This window comes from Rattus norvegicus, chromosome 3 (genome assembly GCF_036323735.1).
Source record: "Rattus norvegicus strain BN/NHsdMcwi chromosome 3, GRCr8, whole genome shotgun sequence".
Classification (NCBI taxonomy): domain Eukaryota; kingdom Metazoa; phylum Chordata; class Mammalia; order Rodentia; family Muridae; genus Rattus; species Rattus norvegicus.
This window is the reverse complement of record NC_086021.1, coordinates 91,129,516-91,153,018: the sequence shown is the minus strand read 5'-3', so window position 1 is coordinate 91,153,018 and position 23,503 is coordinate 91,129,516. Positions and strand designations below refer to the sequence as shown.

General features: G+C 36.1%; 2 protein-coding genes and 1 pseudogene across 2 annotated transcripts; 1 reads left to right on the top strand and 2 right to left on the bottom strand.

Annotated features, from left to right (window-relative positions):
* Positions 1–1,655: 1,655 nt before the first annotated feature.
* Or8k16 (olfactory receptor family 8 subfamily K member 16) lies at positions 1,656–2,597 on the bottom strand. The gene has a single exon (NM_001408964.1). The coding sequence runs from the start codon at positions 2,595–2,597 to the stop codon at positions 1,656–1,658; it is 942 nt and encodes a 313-aa protein (NP_001395893.1).
* Positions 2,598–17,437: 14,840 nt separating this feature from the next.
* On the top strand, positions 17,438–18,376 carry Or9g4 (olfactory receptor family 9 subfamily G member 4). The gene has a single exon (NM_001000288.1). The coding sequence runs from the start codon at positions 17,438–17,440 to the stop codon at positions 18,374–18,376; it is 939 nt and encodes a 312-aa protein (NP_001000288.1).
* Or9f1-ps1 (olfactory receptor family 9 subfamily F member 1, pseudogene 1) lies at positions 20,273–21,174 on the bottom strand (annotated as a pseudogene).

Sequence of the window (23,503 nt, the reverse complement as noted above, 5' to 3'; positions counted from 1 at the left end):
CAGAATTTAAATGATACAACTCACAGATCATATGAGGTTTTAAAAGAAGGAAGACCAAAGTGTGGATGTTTCAATACTACTTAGAATGTGGGAACAAAACAATCACAAGAGGTAGAGGGAGGAAGGGACCTTGGAAGGAGAGGAGCAGGAGGGGAAAAGGGGGACAGGATCAGGTATGAGATGAGACAGGGGGAAAGTCCAGATTGTCAGGAGAATGAATAGAAATATATAGCAGTGGAGAGTGGGGAGTAGGGGAAACCACTAGAAAGTCCCAGGTGCCAGGGAAGCAAGAGGTTCCCAGGACCCAATGGAAATGACATTAGTCAAAGTACACAACAGAGAAGAAATAGAACCTGAAGAGACCATATCTAGTGGCTGGCATGGCCCCTAGTTGAGGGATGGGGCTACCCACCCATCTCAAAATTTTTAACCCAGAGCTGGTCCTGTCTAAAGAAAGTGCAATGACAAAAATTGGAGCAGAGACTGAAGGAAAAGTCATCTAGAAACCACCCCACCTTGAGATCATCCCATCTGCAGACACCAAACCCCTACACTATTGCTGATATCAATAAATGCTCACAGACAGGGGCCTAGTATGACTGTCCGCTGAGAGGCTAAGACAGATGCAGACACAGCCAACCATCAGACTGAAACTGGGACCCCAATGGAAAAGCTAGGTGAAGAATGGAAGGAGCTGAAGGGGATTGCAGCCCCATAGGAAGAACAATTTCAACTAACCAGACACCCCAGAGCTCCCAATGACTAAACTACCAGTTAAAGAATATGTATGGATCTATGGCTCCAGCTACTTATGTAGCAGAGGATGGCCTTATTTGGCACCAGTTGGAGGGAAGACCCTTGGTCCTGTGGAGGCTTGTTGCCACCGCATAGAGGGATGCTAGAGGGGTGAAGCATGAGTGAGTGGATGAGTGGAGGTGCACCCTCTTAGAGGCAAAGGGGAGGAGGATGGGATGGGAGATTTGTGGAGAGGAGACTGTGAAGGGCAACAACATTTGAAATGTTAATAAATAAAATAAACAATTAGTAAACTTTTAAAAATCAAGAAATAAATTACTAGAAATGGAAAGAAAGTATTAAAAAATATGCACTGCTAGGAACAGAGTGTTAGCTATAATGAAAATTCTACAGACCTAAGTTATAGCTTGAGTATTATAGACAGTAGAATAGTATTAAATATTAAATTTTCACAAAAGGAAGTTTTTATGCACAATTATACAAGTAACTTTGCATGAAATGAATGGATTATACCATCTCTATCTCTATAGCTATAGTTATATAAATTAAAATCTACTACCTCTATCTTTATTGATATATATATATATATATATATATATAGAGAGAGAGAGAGAGAGAGAGAGAGAGATACATGCAATAACAATTATTTAAAAAGAGGCAATGAATTTGAAGGACGTTGAGTATAGATATACAGGCCATGTTGGAGAAAGGAATCAAAATCTCAAAAAACATTAAAATCTATCTAAATATGGATAAAAAAGAAATAAAAAAGTATGTCGATTTGAAAGATAAACAATGTGAGGTAAGAAAAATCCAAGTTGTCTTGGTGACATGGAAAAAAATTGTAAAATAAAATTTGTCACGTTACAATTTATCATATTGATATAGAATACTGAATATTAAGTATTTATTTTAAATAGTTTCTTTAGTACCCTGAAGAAGGCATTTTTAACCTCTTTGTTTCTTAAACTGTATATCAAGGGGTTAATCATGGGGATCACTAAGGTATAAAACACAGAGGCTATTTTATCATTCTCTAAGGAGTGACTGGATTTAGGTTGCAAGTACATAAATAGTAAAGCACCATAGAACACCACAACCACTGTCAGATGAGACCCACATGTAGAGAAAGCTCTTCTCCTGCCTTTTGCGGAATGCATTCGACATATGGCCAGCAGAATGAGAATATATGATCCAAGGACTACCAGAAGAGAGGAGATCAAATTCAATGCTGAAAATAATATGATCAGTAACTGTATTTCTTCAGCATTTGAACACAACATAGGTAACAAGAAAACAGCATCACAGTAGAAATGGCTGATGATGTTAGAACCACAGAAAGTTAATGTGAAAATCTTACTGCTGAACAGCAGAGCCTGGAAGGTGCTGTAGAGGTATGGAATGCCCACGAGCACGTGGCAACGTCTCTGAGACATGATCACACCGTAGAGCAGAGGGTTACATATGGCCACATAGCGGTCATAGGCCATGGAGGACAAGATAAAGAGTTCACTGATAATGAACAAAAGGAAGAATGACAACTGTGTAGCACATGCGTAGAAAGAAATGTTTTTTTCATCCATAACAAAATCCACCAGCATCTTGGGACAGATGACAGTGGAATTCCCAAGGTCAATAAAGGCCAGGTGTCTGATGAAAAAGTACATAGGGGTTTGCAGGCGAGAGTCCAGCTTGGTCAAAATGATCATGCCCAGGTTGCTCATGACTGTGACTGCATAGATGATAAAGAAGACCCCAAACAAAGGAAGCTGAAGCTCAGTGCTCTGTGTGACTCCCATCAAGATGAACCCGGGCAGTGATGTTGTATTCTTTTGCTCCATGTCTTCCAATTATATCCTTCAAAAGAAGAAAACCATTGTTTTCAACTTTTATTAAGTTATATTTGCAGGATGAATGGATGTTTTTAAAAGTAAATGGCCACAAATAAAGTTTGCACATGATTTTTTAAATAAATGCATAGTGTATTCTATTTTACAAATGATCTCTTCCAGAAGATATGTAATAAATGTACATATCATTATAATGCAATCATACATACACATATGCATAATACTAAAATGTTACTTCATACAAAGAGCTTGGTTTTTGAGAATGCATCTTCATTTTACCTAAATTTTGTATGCAAATTTTGTATTCTTGAAAATAGAGACAGAGATAGAATGAAGCTAAATCATGTTGACTATTATACTCCCTTATATCAAATCCTTCCAAGTTATGGGAGACATATTGAAATGAAAATACATAACTAAATATCTTTATAAATATTTCCAAAGAAATATACTTTACCCATAGTGAGGTGTGCTCATTTTAATATTCTACATCAATTTCCACTCTATTTTACTTGTGCTTTTATGAAAGGTGTTGGTGAATAGGGCTGTGCTACCATTCGCTATGTAATAATGTCGAATGAAGTAGGGAACACCTGTTAGACTATTGTAATTTCTAATCTGGTACAAAAAAGGACTTGAAAGCACTTAGCACAATATATGGAATTGTGCTTGATATTGTATAAATAAAATATCATGCTAATATAATAAATACCATGTGTGTGCATCACTGAGATTTAAGTTTTGATTCCTTGTACTGCTGTTGAGATGAAAGCAATCAATTTTCCTTTTAGTAGAAAACTCACCTATTTTAAACTTCCAGAAATGATATTTGGATACATTCCAGATAACGGATTAATATTTAGAAAATTTCTTTGTATATTTCTTTTGCATAATCATTCTATAATACCATATACAACAAGTGATAGAGACTGTAAGATTTATTTTTTAGCATTTTTATACCAGATATTACGATTTACTTACTAATTCAACTGAACAAAAGCTCAACGTTGTGACTGAGTATATTTCGGTGGTATTTTTCTCTTCCTTTAATAAATTTGTACAAGCTGAGAAGCAAAGTAGTTTTCCATTGAATTAAGATAGTGAAGAACTAGTTAATTCTATCTGATTACTTCCCTATAGTTTCTCAGTTTCTGTTCAGTGGGAATCTTCACCACTGTCAGCATGATTTCTAGTTGTAGGACTAATCAGAGTTTACTGTTTATTCAAGGCAAATGCACGGTAAGCTTGTCAGCACATATAGCACTAATGTTAACCTCCTATCTTTTTTTTTTTATTAACTTGAGTATTTCTTATTTACATTTCGAGTGTTATTCCCTTTCCCGGTTTCCGGGCAAACATCCCCCTAATCCCTCCCCCTCCTCTTCTTTATGGGTGTTCCCCTCCCCATCCTCCCCCCATTGCCGCCCTCCCCCCAACAATCTAGTTCACTGGGGGTTCAGTCTTAGCAGGACTCAGGGCTTCCCCTTCCACTGGTGCTCTTACTAGGCTATTCATTGCTTCCTATGAGGTCAGAGTCCAGGGTCAGTCCATGTATAGTCTTTAGGTAGTGGCTTAGTCCCTGGAAGCTCTGGTTGCTTGGCATTGTTGTTCATAAGGGGTCTCGAGCCCCTTCAAGCTCTTCCAGTTCTTTCTCTGATTCCTTCAACAACCTCCTATCTTTTATACATGCAACATTGCTAAATACTCAATAAAAATAATAGTGTACAAGATATTTTATGGAAATTGTAATGCTCAAAGATTCTTTGGTGACTGTATCATTTTTCAGTAGGAAATTTTGTCATGCAAATATTTCTTTTTTAAATAATTTATGTTGTAAATTTATATCTACTATTAAATAAAGTCAATTTATTTTAAACAGAAAATATAGTATTTTGTTATCTAACATTATACATGAGTCACACCAAAACTTATTCTTTTATTTTATGTAAAGCAAATGCAGAGTGCCATCTTGTTTGTCTCTGAAAATAATTATCTTGGTTTTTTTTTTAATGTGTGAGATCAGTAATGAATTATTGAATTATCTCCTACTTCTTGTTTGAAACTTTCATCGATATGGTGGATTCAGGATATCTGTTCAAATGATAAAATGTAATGTCTTGAGACAACTTTACAATTCCAAGAAACACAAGTGAATGCACTATTTTTGTCCTGCATCTCTAGGAATCACAGAGTGCCAGCAGTCAGAGGCCAGGCACAATAAAAAAGCACTTGTACGCTGGTGTCTGTCTGTATCAAATACACAAAACCACTTACCTTTGAGAAGGGATAAAATTCTAATACTCTGTATCACTTTTATTTCTCTTTAAGGTAGCAAGTATTTATGGCTTTCTTTGCTCTTTCTGATGTTCCCAGGGGAAGTATTATACATTTTGTTCAAATGATCACATCTAGATCATCTTAGAAACTTAAGACTTTGTTGTGTCTTCTAATTGTCTGGGATACTCTGTATATTTCCCAAGGGGAAATATAAAGTTAACTATCAAAAGGAAATTAACAACCTGTGATTTCCACAGAGACATATATAACTTAAATAATTTATTCATTCATTTAAAGATTATCAATTACTATTGTTACAATGGAAAAATGGGAATGTCTTTCTTAAAACCAAAATATAATAGCTAAAATATTTGAAGTAAATACATCCTGTTGAGCTTAAGAAACATGTCTTTGCTTTCTTATAAAAACCTTTGTAACCTATTATAATCCAAAATGCTATTACCATGAGGACCCAACTATTGTATAACCTGAATAAAGGCCTAGGTCCATTTGGATAATAAAAACTGACATGATATCAATATTAAAGTCTGACATGCCTGCCATATGCATAAGAATTAAATTACATTTCCATATAATGTAACATAAATCATAAAAATTGAAAAGTTTATTGTGTAAAGCCTAAATCAATATACAAAATATTTTCAACACCAAGGAAAATTTTCTCCATGTTCCAGGTCACATCCATTTATTACAAACTTATTTCATCCTTTAATTTCCAAATATTTTCAAACTTCTAATATATAGCTATCATATTTCATATTAGAAGAGATAAAGTAATCTACTTAATTTTTAATAACATTTATTTTGAAAATAATCCTTTTAAAATTTTGCTATATGACATATTGCATGACTTTATCGTATTTTTATTTTCCCACTATTGATAATATTAGATTCTTCTCTAATGCAATCTATCAATATTACCGTTTTCTCTCCCTTTACTCATCCCATAACTCCCCACTACCCTTCTCATCCAGATCCATTACTGTCTTTTCTCATTAAAAATAACAGGCTTCTAAGATAAAACAACAAAATCTAACAATAAAAAACATAATAAGATAAAAACTGTCACACCAAAGTTGGACAAGGCAAATCAACGAAAGGAAAACAGCCAGAGAGAACGCATGCTCAAGAATCAGAGACCCACTTGTTCACACATTCAGGAGTCCCTTTAAAAACACTAAACTGGAAGTCATAACATCCCTAGAGGACCTGGTACAGAACCGCGAAGGTCCTGCGTTTGCTGCTTCAGTCTGTACATTCCTATGAGCTATGCTCAAGACAGCCAAGTTGTTGTGTTCTCCCTTCCCTCTGGCTATTGTATTCTTTTTGTTTCCACTTCTGCAGGTTTCTATGTGTTTTGAGGGAGAAATTTTATGGATACATTCCATTTAGAGCTGAGCATTCCAAACACTGTCTCCCCCTCCCTCTGTGTGTGTGTGTGTGTGTGTGTGTGTGTGTGTGTGTGTGTGTGTGCTCACGCACACGCACACACCTGTCTGTCTATCTGTCTGTCTCTGTCTCTATCTATCTATCTATCTATCTATCTATCTATCTATCATCTATCTAGTTATCTATCTATCTAGTTATCTATCTAGTTATCTATTATCTATCTATCATCTATCTCTCTCTTTCTCTCCCTCTGCATAATGTAGGGTGTTCGATTTTAAATTTGTTCCCATCTCCTGCAGGAGGAAGCTTTTATGATGAGTGAGAGAATTCTATCAGTGAAACCACATAGATGATGAGAAAATCTGAATGATGGATCCTGAAGTTCAAGCCGGTCAGTGATACCCATCAGAATGAATTCAGTCACCTCTATGAAATTGTATTTCTCCATCTGGGCCTATAGCAAACTCTGTTCCAGATTGATACATTAGTCTACCCAATAACTTTTCTTCATAATCACCCAGGAGAATTTGTAATATGCAAAAGAAATGTAAATTAGATAAATCTGAACGTCTCAATTATGTTTTCTGCAAATGAAAATATCTTTATTAAAAACCTTTAGAATTTAAAACAGAGACAGATTAGGAATTCTCAGTCTAGTTTCATTTTAATAATATCATATTAACCTATGACATAATTGTATTATCTTTGTCAAGAGTAATATAAAGTTATTAATAGGAAATTACATTTTAAAGTAGAATCAATATTGTGAATGTGTTACATAATTATTATTGTACAATTTTTATTATTTTATGAAGCCACTTTTAATTTTATAGTGGGGTTTTATGAATTATTTTTGACAATGTGATGAAATTTTAATTTAATGTTGTAAAATGGCAAACCTCAAATTACAGAGACTGTCATTAATAGAAACAATCATTAAAAGCAGAAAAACGATCATTAAAAGTAGGGCACCATGAAGACTTTATTTCAGGAAGTCTTTTAACCCAAATACAATGAATAAATATTGAATAGTGTCTGGATAAGGAAACAGAGCAGTGGCTAGAGTGACAATTCAGCAATTAAGATCAATTGCTGGTCATCCAGAGGATCCAGGTTTCACTAACAGCACCCATGTGTCAACTTACTTAACTCATGACATGGGATTGCTCATGTTCTCTTTTTGCTTCTGAGGACACCAGGCATGCACATAGTGCAACACATACATTCAGCCATTTATTTATTATACATAATACATTGATAAAGTGATTAGATAATTTTTAAAATAAGAAGACATATCATAGAAGCAGATTAAATATTTAAATGGATATTAAAAGCCTTAATATATATATATATGCCTGCTATATTTTTCTTTAATAATTGTTTTGACAATAACATTTATAGTAATTGTGTATATATACAAATATATAAAACATGATGTTTATACAACAATTATGTTTATAATTCTAACAAAAGTTTATTTTGGCAGAAATCCTGGTTTCTAAAGAGCATTATTTTTTAATAATTTAATTTTTCTTGGATATCTTATGTATTTACATTTCAAATGCTATCAGCTTTCCCCCCTCTCCCGCACCCCCTTCCCCCTCCCCCTGTTCTATGAGGATGCTCCCAATCACAGCCACCCACTCCAACCTCAACTCCCTGGCATTAACCTATATTGGGAATTGTTCTTATGGATCTGTAACCAACTTGCACTTGAAGCACTTCTGAGAGGAAGAAGGCATATACTACCTACAAACTAGTCTCCTATTTTCAAGACATAGTGAGTAGTAACATTGCCTTAACAGACAAAACAAGCAATGCACAGAAATAATAACTTTTAATAAAAATGTAGGAAAAGTCTCTAAATGAACTGTGAGTAGAGTAAAAGCATATACCTCATTGCATTAAACTTACAGTTCATTAATTATAACTTGAAAGTAATTACATATTGCTTATGACATTGGAACTTCTTTACCTTTTTTTTCTTTTTTTTTAAATTGGATATTTTTATTTGCATTTCAAACAAGTCAATCAGTGTAAAAATCTAAATAAACAACCTAAAGACTAAAATCCATGATCATCTCAATATATACAACAAATCCTTTGACATAATTCATGACAAAACTACTAGGTAATGTAGGGCAAAAAGGAAGCATGCCTTAACATAATAAAAGCCATATATAAGGAACCTACAACAAACATCAACGCAACTCCCATTGAATTCATTAGACAGGTATACCCACCATTCCCATCTTTTTAAATAATCTGCTCAAAATATTAGCTGAAACAATAACGAATGAGAAGAAAATTAAAGGAGTACAGTCAAATACATCTAAAAATAAGTCTCCCGTAGGGCCCAGCTATGCCACTCTTTGGCATGTGCCCACAGGACTCCTACTTTACAAATACTTGTTCAGTGATATTCATTGCTGTTCTACTCACATTAGATAGGAAACGGAAACAACCTACAAATGGGTAATGAAAACGTAGAGCATATATACTATGGAATACTATCCAGCAGTGAAGAAAAGTGAAACTTTGCAGCTGAATGCAAAGAACTAGAAAAGAACATGTTGCGTGAAGTAACCCAGACCCAAAAAAACAAATGTCACATACTCTTTGTCATTGGAAGCTCCTCCTTCTAAACCTTCAGATGTGAGAACATCCTGGAGTAACTTCAGAAAATACAGTAGCATAAATGGACCATTGACAGTGTAGGAACTTTGGGCACGGGAATAGCAAAGTAATTAGAATGGGAGGCTTTGAAGTAGGAAGGAAGCATGAAAATAAATACAGAAGCAGCAAGGTAAAATGACAGGTCTTGTGTCTGAAAAGTCTTAAGGAATCACATTATTAACTACCTAAAAAAATCTTCAGTACATGTAAGTCTGTGTACAAATATACAAACAATTTTAAATGAACTTACAATGCTCTGCGTAAAAGCCAAAGACCACATTTAAAAAAAAAAGGCTTTGCGGTCAGTTTTAGCCATGAGACTCACCAGGCCTTGATTTCCCAAAGAGGGGAAAGATAGTTCTCTATTGCTGAAGACATCCTGAACTTCAGACACTGAAACCTTGAGCTTGAACTGAGCTGAACAAATGTTTTCTCTGAAAGCCCCTTCCTGCCTTTAAACCTTGTGATACTGCTTTTGTTTCCTTGAGCAGATACAGTATTTATACTGAGGTTTTTCATACATTTAGAGTTGTGCAGGGTAATATGTAGGAATCTAGTTTCATCCATCTACATCCTGTTTTCCCAGTATAATTTTTTTGAAGAAACTGTCTTTATCCTGTGTATCTCTTTGGCAGCTTTGTTGAATACCAACATCTGTAGTTACAAACATTTCTCATTGAGTCTTTAATTTTGTTCCATTCAATTACATATCTGCTCTGTGCAAGACTATATTGGGGTTTTATTGATGTAGCTCAATAATGCATGTTGAAATCTGAAATGATAATTTCTCCAGCATTTTTTCTTTTGCTTAGAATTGCTTTGCCTGTCCAGGTATCTTGTGTTTCCACACAAATTTTAGAATTGTCTGTTCTATTTCTGCAATATATGGATTTTGAATGAGATTTTACTAAATCAATACACTTCTTTCTATAAATGCTCATTTATATATCAGTTCTACAAGTCCATGAGCATGTCATATTGTCCTGTCTCTAAGCATCTATTTTAATCTTTTCAGGAATTCAAAGTTTTCTCTGTAGCAGTCTTTTACATTTTGTTCAGTTTATTCCTAGATAGTTTTTAGACTATTACTGTGAGCGAGAATGTTTCTATAACTTTTTTCTCAATGTGATTGTTACAGTGTATAGAAAGGTTACTGATTGTTGTAGGCTAATTTTGCAACCTTCCAATTTACTGGGTGTTGATTAATATTTTAGAGATTGAAAGTGATAGATTTCAGTACCAAGTATAAAATCCTTCCTGTGGAACAAATCTAAATCCCAATCATAACATAAATAAGTTATTTTATAAATGTTGTGTTCATTTATTGCAGAAGTATTGCACATCTTGCCTGAAAGATAAGTTTTGCAGGACCCAGTGTCTATCACTAGGTAAGATCATGGCTGTATTTTCTTTCCCAACAGCATACATTGTACATTTTGGCACTAGCAAAGCTAGCCAACAGGAAAGAGCTTTCTCAATCACATTGAAAATAATGTCTTTCATCCAAGAGGTGCATTTAACAACAGAATATTAGTATGTTGTTCTTGAGATAACCAAGAGCAATGGCAATAGTGTGTGATGCTTTGAAAACACTGGGGTCTCACTGGACAATAAGTCATAGAAAGACACTCAATTCCTTGTACTGTAGTTTTTCACTTAATAACCCAAGTAACTATGTGCAATACTGGCCATCCATGCTGGGTAGTTTCATTTAAATACCTTTCTTAAAGTTGCATGTTGAAAATAGCCTATTAGTTAGTGTGTTTATATAAGGCTCTCTCAGAAATCCTAATTTTTAGTAAGCCCAATCACTACCTCTTCCTCCTCCACATTTTTCAAACCCTACAACTACTTACTTCCTTTTTATTAATCATTCCATTTGTTTACATCTTAAATGATATCCTCTTTCATGGTTACCCTGCTACAACCCTCTCATCCCATCTGCCTTCTCCCTTTGCCTCTATGAGAATGCTCCCCCACCCACCCACTCCCATCCCACCACTCCAGCATCCTATGCTGGGGTAGTAAACCTCTATAGGACCAACGGCCTCCCTTTCCATTGATATCAGACAAGGCCATCCTCTACTACATATTATCTAGAGCCATGTATCCCTCCTTGTACATTCCTTGGTTGGTGGTCTAGTCCCTGGTAGCACTGTGTGGTCTGGCCAGCCGACATTGTTCTTCCTGTGGGGTTCCTATGGAGGGTTCTTCAGCCTGATGGTTGGCTCCAAGCATCCACATCTGCATTGGTCAGTTGCTGGCCAAACCTCCCAAGGAACAGCCACACCAGGTTCCTGTCAGCAAGCACCTCCTGGCAACATCCATTTTTTGTCCCTGCCTTTCCTTTGGACAGGAATATTTCTGGGTAAAAACTTTGAGATGGGTGTGTGGCCCAATCCCTTGACTAGGGGCAGTGCTTATCTACTGGAGGTGGTCTATCCAAGTTCCATCTCCCCTTCTCTATACATTTAGACTAACATGTTCCTAGTTGGGTCCTGGGAGCCTCTCGCTTCCCTGGCACCTGGGACCCCCCAGTGGCTATTCCTAGTCCCCATCCCCCACTGCTACATATGTTTATTTGATTTTCTGACCTTCTTTACCTCTCTTCTGTCCCCTCCAGTACCTGATACTGTCCCCTTATTTCCTCCCCTTCCTCTCTCCCTCCCAAGAGCCCCTCCCTCCACCACCCAAGATCATCCTATTCCCTCATAAATGCAGGACTGAAGCATCCACACCTGGTCTTTTTCCTCCTAAATGGTCTGTGAGTTGTATAATGGGCGTTGTGAGCTTTGGGGCTAATAAAGCAGTACATTTCTTGTGTGTACTTTTGTGCCTGGATTACCTCACTCAGAATGATATTTTCCTAGTTCCATCCATTTGCCTATGAATTTCATGAAGTCATTGTTTTTAATAGCTGAGTAGTACTTCATTGTGTAAATGTCCCACGATTTCTACATCCATTTTTCTGTTGATGGACATCTGGCAAAGTCCACTGTCAATAGGACAAAACAGCAACCCACAGATTGGGAAAAGACTCTAGTCTTCACTAGCCCCAGGTAATTGGGAACTTTTCCAGTACCAGGCATGGTTTCACTATTGTTCAGATGGCTTTAAATATAACTGGGGTGCCGTTGGTTACCATGAAAGCATCTATACCTCAACTGCACACTTTTGGTTATTGTACCATGTTATTTGTTTTTGTGGTTCACATGTTTCACAGTAGGGTAGAACTACTGGTTGTTTCCCACCTTTAGAAGTTTATATGGCATCTTCTGATAGTAGAAAAGCTAGTCCTCTGAGAAGAAACTTTCAGGTAAAAAATAGCTTGGGCTCTCAGCATCCTGTGTCTGAAGTCCATGATGTCTTCAACAATATGGATGCTCCTTTTACCTCTGGGCCATAACAAAAGCAATGATAATAGACTGTAATTTATTGTGAGTCTCTGTGACAACCTTTGTTAACAACTCAAAAAAATATTTTCATGCTTGTCATTGGGATTTTTGTTAGATACTTTATGGCTCTTAGAAGTAGCACTGTTGGCTCAGATAGGACAATTTATTTTAAACAATACATACAAATTATATTATATATATGTATATATATATATATGCGTATATGCATGCCTAAGTGTGTTATAGGTATTTTGGAGGAGATGTTCAATTGTAACTATTTCAGGCATTCCTACTATTATTTTCTCTCCTCCTTTCTTCTATTGTATCTTCCTCTCTTTTTCCCACCTTTTTTCAATTTCCTCCTTTAGATAGACCACTTGTACCCTGTTATTCCTCTATTTATATCCCCATCCCTGCAACAATACCTTTGAAATTTCCAGTTTCTTCAGTTACTCCAGGTTATATATGAAATCTGAAGACCACATTTTGTTTTTGTGGATCTCTCTTTCTCTCTCTCTCTATATATATATATATATAGATAGATAGATAGATAGATAGATAGATGACCACATTTTGTTTTTGTGGATCTCTCTTTCTCTCTCTCTCTCTCTCTCTCTCTCTATATATATATATATATATATATATATATATATATACATACATATATATATATGTGTGTGTGTGTGTATGTGTGTGTCTCAATATAAATAACTATAATATACTTGTGTATTCTGTTTTCATATAAAGTAAATAAATCTTGAGAAAATTTATTGTGGGATATCATATTTACTATTTTGAGAGGACGTTTGTATATAAAAGATAACATTCACCATAAAAATCTTTTATATGAATAATATGTTAGAAATTCCATAAGAAAACACCAAACACTAGGCAAACTAAACAAGCATGTTTCCCCTCAGAATTCTGAAGTACAAACCAAGTTCAACATCTTGGAAGAACTGATTTTTCCTGAGGTCTCTCTGCCTACCTTGAAGATGACTCACAAGTGACCTCTCTGTTCACTCATGTCTCTGGTGTCTCTTTGAATATGAAATATTTAGGTGAGAGTCTATTCACTCCTTCCTTTGATCTTAACCATCATCCTAAAGGCCCAATAATAATAAATTATATTCTGAGGCCTTGGAGGTCATAGCCTCAATATATTAATTGTAGGAGACATTTGTCAACTTCTAAGACTATAGAAGGATGGTAGTCTGTACACAGAAAAAAACATGGTAACAAAAATTAGAAAAATTATATGTTCCAGAAATTCTGAGTAGCACAATTTGGAAAAATTCTATCACCAGTCATTTTAAGCCTATATTGTGGCTTACTTGCACACACTCAACTTTTAATACAGCAAGACTCCTTTGATTATACCCTAAATGATACATCATCCCCAAACTCCAAGTGAACGATAATTGTGTCTTTGGAGAATGAAGTATATATTTCTGGTTGCTATGTAGAAGTCTCAGTGGACAATTGAGGAAATAATATATATTAGGTCAAACAAAGGCACCTCAAAATACCAAAAGAAAGCAAATTGTGTGACTTCCAAGAACTTGTCTTGCAGACAAAGGGTAAGTAGCTGGAATGAGGGGAACCAAAGCATTTTTTCTCTAGCTGGAACTTCAGCTACAGTGAAAAAGAAAATATTATATATAGCTTGGCCACCCAAAGATCACTGCTATGCTAAACATGAACATAAATGTACACACACACACACACACACACACACACACACACACACACACACAGAGAGAGAGAGAGAGAATATGCAAGCATATACATTTCACTTAATATTCTGCTATGTTTATTCTATATGATTTGAATACATGTTTGATATTTGTCCTGAGCACCACGTATTTAATTACACACTTAACAGACTTTGTGAGTTGCTCTGTGTAGTTTGGTACTCTGTGTAGTTTGACAAGTGCTATGCGTTCTAATATTTAGAGGCCACAGAGATATAATTAAACACTTTGTTTTCTTCACTGAAGCAACTTGGAACAGGGCTACTATACATAGGCAATGCATCTTTAAAAGCCATTCTATCTATGTGCAATGTCATGTTTGATTCTGACATTTTGTGTCCATTGCATTTTTATAACCATGTATAATCAGCAATTTATTTCCAATTTATAATGGATTTGAGATTCTGGGAATGAATTTTCATTTACTCAGTCTTCCTTCTTGCTTTTATATAGTATGCGACCCTTGAGAAAAAAATTTGTTGTCAGACATTTAATGATAATACTGTTCTGAATTTTAAATTTAAATATTGTAAGTTCTTTTAGAAGTATTCAATCATGTAGAAAATACAAGTTAAAGAAATATCATGTATGTACTTATTTACCCTATAAACATTCTCAATGCTACAAATATAGCAGGAGTCAGCACAGAAATATTTTGCCTAATGGAAATTGAATTTAATGTGGAGAAATGGTCAATTAATGAATTAATGTATTAAAAATAGATAAGATTGATGATTTCAACACTGTGATCAACACAGCTCAGTAATCATAAGAATGACAGTTATTGGTGGGAAGTAGGTAACATTTTTAAATCATTAATGATGGTTCATAACCAGAGAAAGACATTTTGAATGGTCTTAAAAAGACTAGTATATTAACCATAAAGATGTCCATCAATTAGTGTTGCAGGGACAGGAAGCACACTGCTAAAAATCTTTTGATACTGCACACAGATGTTGTATTTGAGAAATAAAATGAATAGAAAAAGTTGAAGTGAAATTGTAGGTTATAGAACATGTTAGAAAACAAAGCCCTGTAACTGGGGAATGTCGAAAACAACCAATCCATGGCATGGGAACACGGCAAAGAGAACTAAGCACTCTGGAACATCTATACCAGGTTAAACATTATGAACAAATTATATGAGCATCTAGAATGCTAAGTTACAAAATAAGATAAGAATTGTGAGGGTGATATTCTCCAGGTAAGTTACAGCCTGCTTGCAGAACTGGGTAGGTTTAAAGTGATGCACACTATTTTCCAATGGAAGTAATGCATAGTACAGCATAAGTGATAGAAGTAGACTGGCTTTACGTCTTCAAGGTGCACTGACCTCAGTTAAATTCTGTGTTTGGTGAAAATAGCAAGTTACTTGCCTCCTAATTGTGAAGATGACAGATTTAAAAGTGTTTTGAATACACACTTCTAGTGACAATATATTGACTGGCTTTGCTCAAAAGTGAGCATTTTGAAATGTATCAACAACTTCTGTTTGTCTCTGGATTATCACTCTGCATGAACAGCTAAAGATAAAAATCTGTTCTTCATTGTGGTTCTGATTTTGGTTGTTTTTTAGAGAATTTTTAGCATTTTGGGGACAGCAGCTTTTTAACTTCATGGTCCATTGTTCCTCTGGACAAAGTTCTTCCTGGTGTTTATTATCTGCTACATAAGATACAGATGTTTATGTATCTCATATGATGGAATAAAGTGAGTAGTACATGGTTTTGGTTTATAAAATGATTCTGGTTTTACATTATCTACAGTCTACAGAATATATAATTATTCATTGCAAGACACACAGGACCTTTGACTTTCTTCCCTCCCTCTTTCTTTCTTCCTGGCTCACTTTTGCCCTTCCTTCCTTCCTTCCTTCCTTCCTTCCTTCCTTCCTTCCTCCATCCTTCCTTCCTTCCTCTTCTTTCCTTCCTTCCTCTCCCACCATGCCTTCAGGCTTGCCAGACTTCCAATCACCATCTTTTACTTCCTTCTCTCACTATTTCAAATTCACACTACCTTTTACAGAAACCTCCAAACCATTAAAAACTGTGCAAACTCATGTAGTACTACCTGACATTTACATAGAGCTTAGGATATTATAATAGGATTGAACATAACAATGTCCTCAAACATTCCTGTTTTCTTTCATTTTCATCTCATTTAGTTGTTACTATAGTTACTCTGTGTGTGTGTGTGTGTGTGTGTGTGTGTGTGTGTGTGTGTGTGTGTGTGTGAAGTGTACAACCCAGAAGACAACTTGGAAATAATAATGTTTCTCCTCCTACCATGGGGGTCCTCAGGATGGAACTCAGGTTGTCGATCTTAGCTGCAGGAGTGTTCACCTGATGAGCCACTTCACTAGCCTCATTAATCATTCTTTGATGAGAGAATTTTTTGAAATAATTTTTCTAGTATTTGAAATAAATATAAGAGTAGTATTTAGTCTATAGTACAGCAGTATACTGGAAAATATAGATAAATAAATATACATGTATATATTTTGTCTAAGTCTCATCTAGCTCCTCAGCACATACTCTGTGATTACATATATTTTACACAAGTATCATCAGTTATATCAGGAAGTATGCAATGTTACTTGAGCTATGTAAATTTGATTCAAATTCTGTGAATTAAATTAATCACAGAGTTCAATATAGTACAGACTATATGATTCATGTGGAGTATATTCTTTTCAGTTTGTTACACGAGCAGAAGGAATAATGTATGTGAAGTTTAATCCTTGACACACAAGGCATTCTCAATTAATTATGGAAATGTATTAAAAGTGTGTGTGTGTGCGCGCGTGTGAGTGTGTGTGTGTGCGTGTGTGTGTGTGTGTGTGTGTGTGTGTTTGTGAATTTTTCATTAGGGATACTGAAAACATAAGATGAATGTGAATTTAGCATCCTCTTGCTTCAGTCTCCTGTGTGTAGGCACATGGCATCATATTCAACTCATAGTACTTCAGTTTCATGAGTGATGACTACTGTCCAAACATTGTTCTGGTCAAATATACACACATACATACATACATACATACATACATACATACATACATATATCCAATCATTTATTGAACAATTCAATAAGCTATTTCTCTCATCTATTTCGTGCACTGCATTGAAGCCGCTATGTAAGCTCTCTAATTTTAAAGTCACTTACAACACAATTGTCATAATCTTTCAAAGTCACACACTAAAGTTTTAGAATTTAGGATAATAAATAAAATCTCTTAGGATCCCTAGTAACTTCTGAATTACCTAAAATGTTTGCTACCATTATTCAATGTTTATTGATGGCCAGGTTTTCCTCTGTGGACATGGAGGTGGACAATCGCACCATCCTTACTGAATTCATCCTCGTGGGCTTCTCAGCAGACCCCCACTGGCAGTTGGTTCTATTTGGAATATTTCTAACCATCTACTTGTTGACACTGTCTGGGAACATGATGTTGGTTGTCTTAATCCGAATTGATTCTAAACTACATACACCTATGTACTTTTTCATCAGCAATCTGTCATTTTTGGATTTCTGGTATACTTCTGTATATACACCCAAAATATTGGCCACTTGTATCTCAGAAGACAAACGCATTTCCTTGGCCGGATGTGGGGCTCAGTTGTTCTTCTCCTGTGTTGTAGCCTACACTGAATGCTACCTTCTGGCAGCCATGGCTTATGACCGACACTCTGCAATTTGTAGTCCATTGATCTACTCAAGCATCATGTCGTCTTCTCTCTGTACCGGGTTAGTAGTTGGGTGTTACATAGGGGGATTTTTGAATGCCATAGCCCATACTGCAAACACCTTCCGGCTAACTTTCTGTGGTAAAAATATTATTGATCACTTTTTCTGTGATGCACCACCATTGGTAAAAATGTCCTGTACAGACACCCGTGTCTATGAAAAGGTCCTCCTAGGTGTGGTGGGCTTCACTGTGCTCTCCAGCATTCTGGCCATCCTTATATCCTACTTCAACATCTTGCTGGCTATCTTGAGGATCCGCTCTGCCTCAGGAAGACGTAAAGCTTTCTCCACCTGTGCCTCTCATCTGGTTTCAGTCATGCTCTTCTATGGCTCCTTGCTGTTCATGTATTCAAGGCCTAGTTCAACCTACTCGCTAGAAAAGGACAAAGTGGCTGCCCTCTTCTACACTGTAGTCAACCCATTGCTCAACCCTCTCATCTATAGCCTAAGGAACAAAGATGTCAAAGATGCTTTCAAGAAAGCAACACAGACAATACGACCACACACGTGAAGATTACCACTTTTGGCTAAGTGCTGTTAACATATTCTCCCAATAACTCAGTTTTGCATGTGCTCTCGTATTTATGCATTTCACATAAATTGAACAGATGATCCTCTGAATGATGAAATGATGAGCAAATGACTTTTACTTAATTTTTGTTTTGTATGTGTAATATTTAACACCTATAGTTTATACACTTGAACATTTAATGCTTTTACTATTATATTTTGTCTCTTAATTTTTTCATAAAATTCATCTTGTTAGTTAATTCTTAAAGAACTTGAGAGAAAATGAAATTACAGTTTCAAAGAACATAGTTTTAAATTAAGTTGACCAAGCCATTGTTGCTCTCTGAAGAGTAATTTCAGACTGCTAAGATTCTGAGGTGTGTAGGTAAGACTGTGAGACTTTTCTTTAGTACAGTGATCCCTCCAACGAATTCCTTAATAAAGCATAAATATAATATGCAAAACCACTCTTTGAAAATATCTTTTATATCAATGCAGTATCAGACAGAGAATTTATGAGTTGTCAATGAGATGCAGCTAAAAATATCAATAAAATGGTTTATAATCTATGGAAATTATGAGTCTTTTTTGGCTGTTTCTCACCCTAACTATTGTGTAGTCTCGTAGACACTTTGCAGAACCCTCCCTCAGGTTGCATATTAAAATGGTTCAATTAGGGGGAAAAACAACTTCAAGATAAAATAAACTATCAAGATCCTTTAGCCTGTGGCTGTTCAGATCCAGACTACTTGTCTCTTAGGACTGGACATGGGAATTGTCAGCATATTTCCAGCCTTAACAAAGCTATTTGTGATGCTGCCAGAAACCCTGGAGGATCAAATAGTTGGTATCTCTGGCTATGAGCCAACTTCCTTAAACCTCCATATGAATTCAATGCCTTAACTCTCTAGTGATTCCATCAGGAATAAAACCTCTATCTCCTCTCCTTTGAGTACTTGCTATAATTCCCTTCATATGTAAGTTCCATTATCAAATGCAGTAGATCAATTCACTTATTTATTTAGTGGCTTATTTTATTGAAATTCTAACATGTTTTAGGATAGTGTGTAACATACTTAGAGGCAAACCTTTTGTTACCTCTTCAGGCAAGTTACACTTACATGTTCAGATCAGTAAAATAATGTTCTAGACTCAACACATGCATTATTGTTACAGATACTTTGAAAAGAAACATGTACTTTGATATTTAGTACATGGCAGGTTGGTTATTAAATATCTAAGTCAGAGATTAAAGTTTATTATTACAATCGACAAAATGGGCACATTTATAAATTTAATAAAATTTAAATGTGGTCAATAGTAGCAGACATTACATCAGATGAATTAGTTCCAAGTTTTGATTTTTTGATTTGTGTGTGGTTATTCTCTCATACATAATTATCTTCTCCCTTCCCAAAAACAAATTTTAACATTACAAGTCTTTTGTTTAATGAGGAATCAACCCAGTGCCTATTAGAAATGACATGTTGTTATAGATACATTAATAATTCATAATGTGTTTCTGTCATGTATCCACAATACTTGTAGTACAAGGACAAGAATGGGGTGAGTATTAGGAGAGAGAATTAATTAAAAATCAATCCATTAAGATAATATTACAGGCTTTCCTCTTTTATACCCAATTAAAGATTTGTGTTTTAAAATTGTATTAATAGTTTAAATTAATAGTCAATAGTAGACTACAGTTTAATTACTCAACAACTAATACAAACTGAATGAGAGAAAAATGCATTGTGCACATACATGAAAGTATGACAACAAAACCTTAAAAAATTAAAATTTTCCACTATTAAGTAAAACATGTAAACTAAAGACACAGTTTATGTTGAATTCCAAATAATAAAATTTTACCTATAAATTCTCAGTGCCTGTACTTTGATTCAAATAGTTTGTATTCACACAGTCCTGTCTTGCTAGGTGTATGTCAACTTAGACTTCAGAATAAGCTAACCTGCAGTGTTTTTATCAGAGCTTTCTACACATCTTTATTCCTGAGACTGTAGTCCATGGGATCCAACATGGAAAATAAGACAGGATAAAAGGTAGACACCATTCTGTCCCTCTTCAGGGAGTTGCTGGAACTTGGGCAAGAGTAGACATGGAGAATGGAGTCATAGTACAAGGTCGCAGAGCTAAATATGAGAAGCAGGTGGAAAACCCCTTGAAGTGGCTCTTGGTGAATTAGATCCTCAACATGGCAGAAATGATAAAGAGATAGGAAGACAAAATGAACAGGGTAAGAATGACTTTGGATGCTAGGAAGAAGTACAGCACAGACTGGAAACTCTCCTCACATCACATGCCAACATCACCAGACATCACAGAAAAAATCATCAAAGACACTTTCACCATAAAAGATCAATATGAATCTGTTGCTTGTTACCATTATTTATTGCATTGCTAAATCATCTTAGCTTGAGCATAAAGCAGGAGATTAGATATGGCGACATAACAATCATAAGACATGGCACCCTGTAGGGAGCACTGGTTATCGGCCAATCCAGTGGAGAAGACTGAACAGACATCTAGCAAGGAGATGCTCTTGTCTTCAGAGATGCAGGCACTGGGATCTTAGTATAGACAGAGGGATACTTAAGTCTCAGAAAAGGCAGGTGTGATAGGATCCAGAGACTCACCACCCTGGCCTGGGGCACAGCATGTGTGACTTGGATTTGGCCCGGAATTGTGGAAGGTAAAGATGGCCTAGGGGATCTCAGCAGACTAAACAGGTTCAAGTTTTATTCTGTTCATTAAGACCTAAAAATTTTGAATAAGAACATTTCTCATCTGATTTCTGATATAAAATAACTTTGAAGATGATGAGAGAGAGAGCATGTCAGAGAGCAAAACCAGGCACTGGTATCAGTTAAAGGAAGAGGTGATGGTTAATCTCTTTCAAGGTTCCCCAAAGAGGTCACAAGTTTTTTCACTCCCCGAACATGAAAATAGGCTTTCTTCTCAGTGTAAGTCATAATAAGTCATGCAAAATATCATCTTCATTGATCTTCCAAAAGTCATTCAATTGACAGCCCACATTCAAATGAGTTAGTGATTCTAACATATTCAATTATACTGCTTTACAGAAGCTTGATTTCTCTCAGGAAAATAAATCCTTTGCACACTGAGGGGCAACAGAAAATTATACAAAACTTAAATGCACCAATTGGTAAGTTATTGTAAATCTAAAGAAAATTAGAACATATTATTTCTATCCATCCATGTTTTATTATCTATCCTCCCATATCTGCCTGTCCTCTCTGTGTCTAATAATCATTGTTGTGCATTTAAAGTAGCTCATTTTCCCATACAGTCTTTATTTTATATTTAGAAATATATATATATATATATATATTCTCCCCCTTCCACTCCCCCATATGTGTGTTCCCCCCATCCACCCCTCTCACCCTCCTCCCCAAACATTCCCCTGAACTGGGGGTCCAACCTTGGCAGGACCAAGGGCTTCCCCTTCCACTGGTCCTGCAACAAAACTATCCTCTGCTACATATGCAGTTGGAGCTCTAGGCCAGTCCATGTATAGTCTTTTGGTAGTGGTTAGTCCCTGGAAGCTCTGGTTGGTTGACATTGTTGTTCTTATGGGGTTGCAAGCTCCTTCAGCCCTTTCAATCCTTCTTCTAATTCCCCCAAAGGGGTTCCTGTTCTCAGTTCAGTGGTTTGCTGCTAGCACTGACCTCTGTATTGGACATGCTCTGGATGTGTCTCTCAGGAGACATCTATATCAGGTCCCTTTCAGCATGCACTTTTTAGCTTCATCAATCTTATCTAGTTTTGGTGGCTGTATATATATATATATATATATATATATATATATATATATATATATATATATATATGCCACATGGTCCAAATGTGGGGCAGGTTCTGAATGTCCATTCCTTTAGTCACTGCTCTAAACTTTGCTTTCATATCCCCTCTTATGGATATTTTCCCCCTTTTAAGAAGGAGTGGGGGCATCCTCATTTTGGTCATCCTTCTTCTGGAGCTTCCTGTGGTCTATGGATTGCATCTTGGATAATTTGAGCTTTTTGGCTAACATTCACTTATCAATGAGTGTATAACAAGTGTGTTTTTCTGTGATTGGGTTACCTCACTCAGGATGATATTTTCTAGTTCATTCCATTTGCCTACAAATTTCATGAAGTCATTGTTTTTGATAGCTGAGTAGTACTCCACAGAGGAATGGATTCAAAAAATGTTGTATATCTACACAATAGAGATAAGAGTTGTATTTTAGACCCTTGAATTTGACTGTCTTCAATATGATTTTTCCCAAAAAATAATTCCATAGATATTTTGTACATCAGGGTGGTTGTAGTTAATATTATTATTTGATAAGAAACCCTGTGTCTGTACCATCCAGCTTCTGGTTTCTTGTCTTCCAGACAGTATCAGGAATGGACTATAGGCATGGGCCTCAAGCTGGACCAGTCGTTGGTTCACCACTCCCACAATTTCTGTGCTACCATTAACCCAACTGGTAGGACAAGTTGTTAGCTGAAGGTTTGTGTTGGTGTACCAGACCCTCCACTGGAAGTCTTTCCTGGTTACAGGAGATAGCTAGTTCAGTCTCTCTGTGTTTCCCTCATTACTAGGAGTCTTATCTAGGGTCATCTGAGGAATCTTGGGAGATTCCATTGCACTAAGTTTCTTCCTCGTCCACAAATTACCGTCCCAATTGCAGCTGTCTCTCCCAGGACTCTCTCCCTCTAGCTTTCCTCGCCCGATCCTTCTTGTTTCTGTCCCACCTGCCGCCAGTCCACTGGTACCAAATACAACTAACAACTAATCAATCAATCAACCAATCAATAAATAAATAAATAGATGAATGATGACTAAAGATATATTACTATACACATAATTTGTTGCCTAGCCCACATGTCATCAGAGCAGCTTCATCCAGCAGCTGTTGGAAACCGAAGCAAAGACCCACAGCCAAACATTAGATGGAATTCAGAGATTCATGGTGAAGATGTAGAGGCAGAATTCTAGGAGCCAGAGAGGTCAAGGACACCACAAGAAAACCCACAGAAGCAACTAGCTTGGACACATAGGTGCTCACTAAGACTGAATCTACAATTAAGAAGCCTGA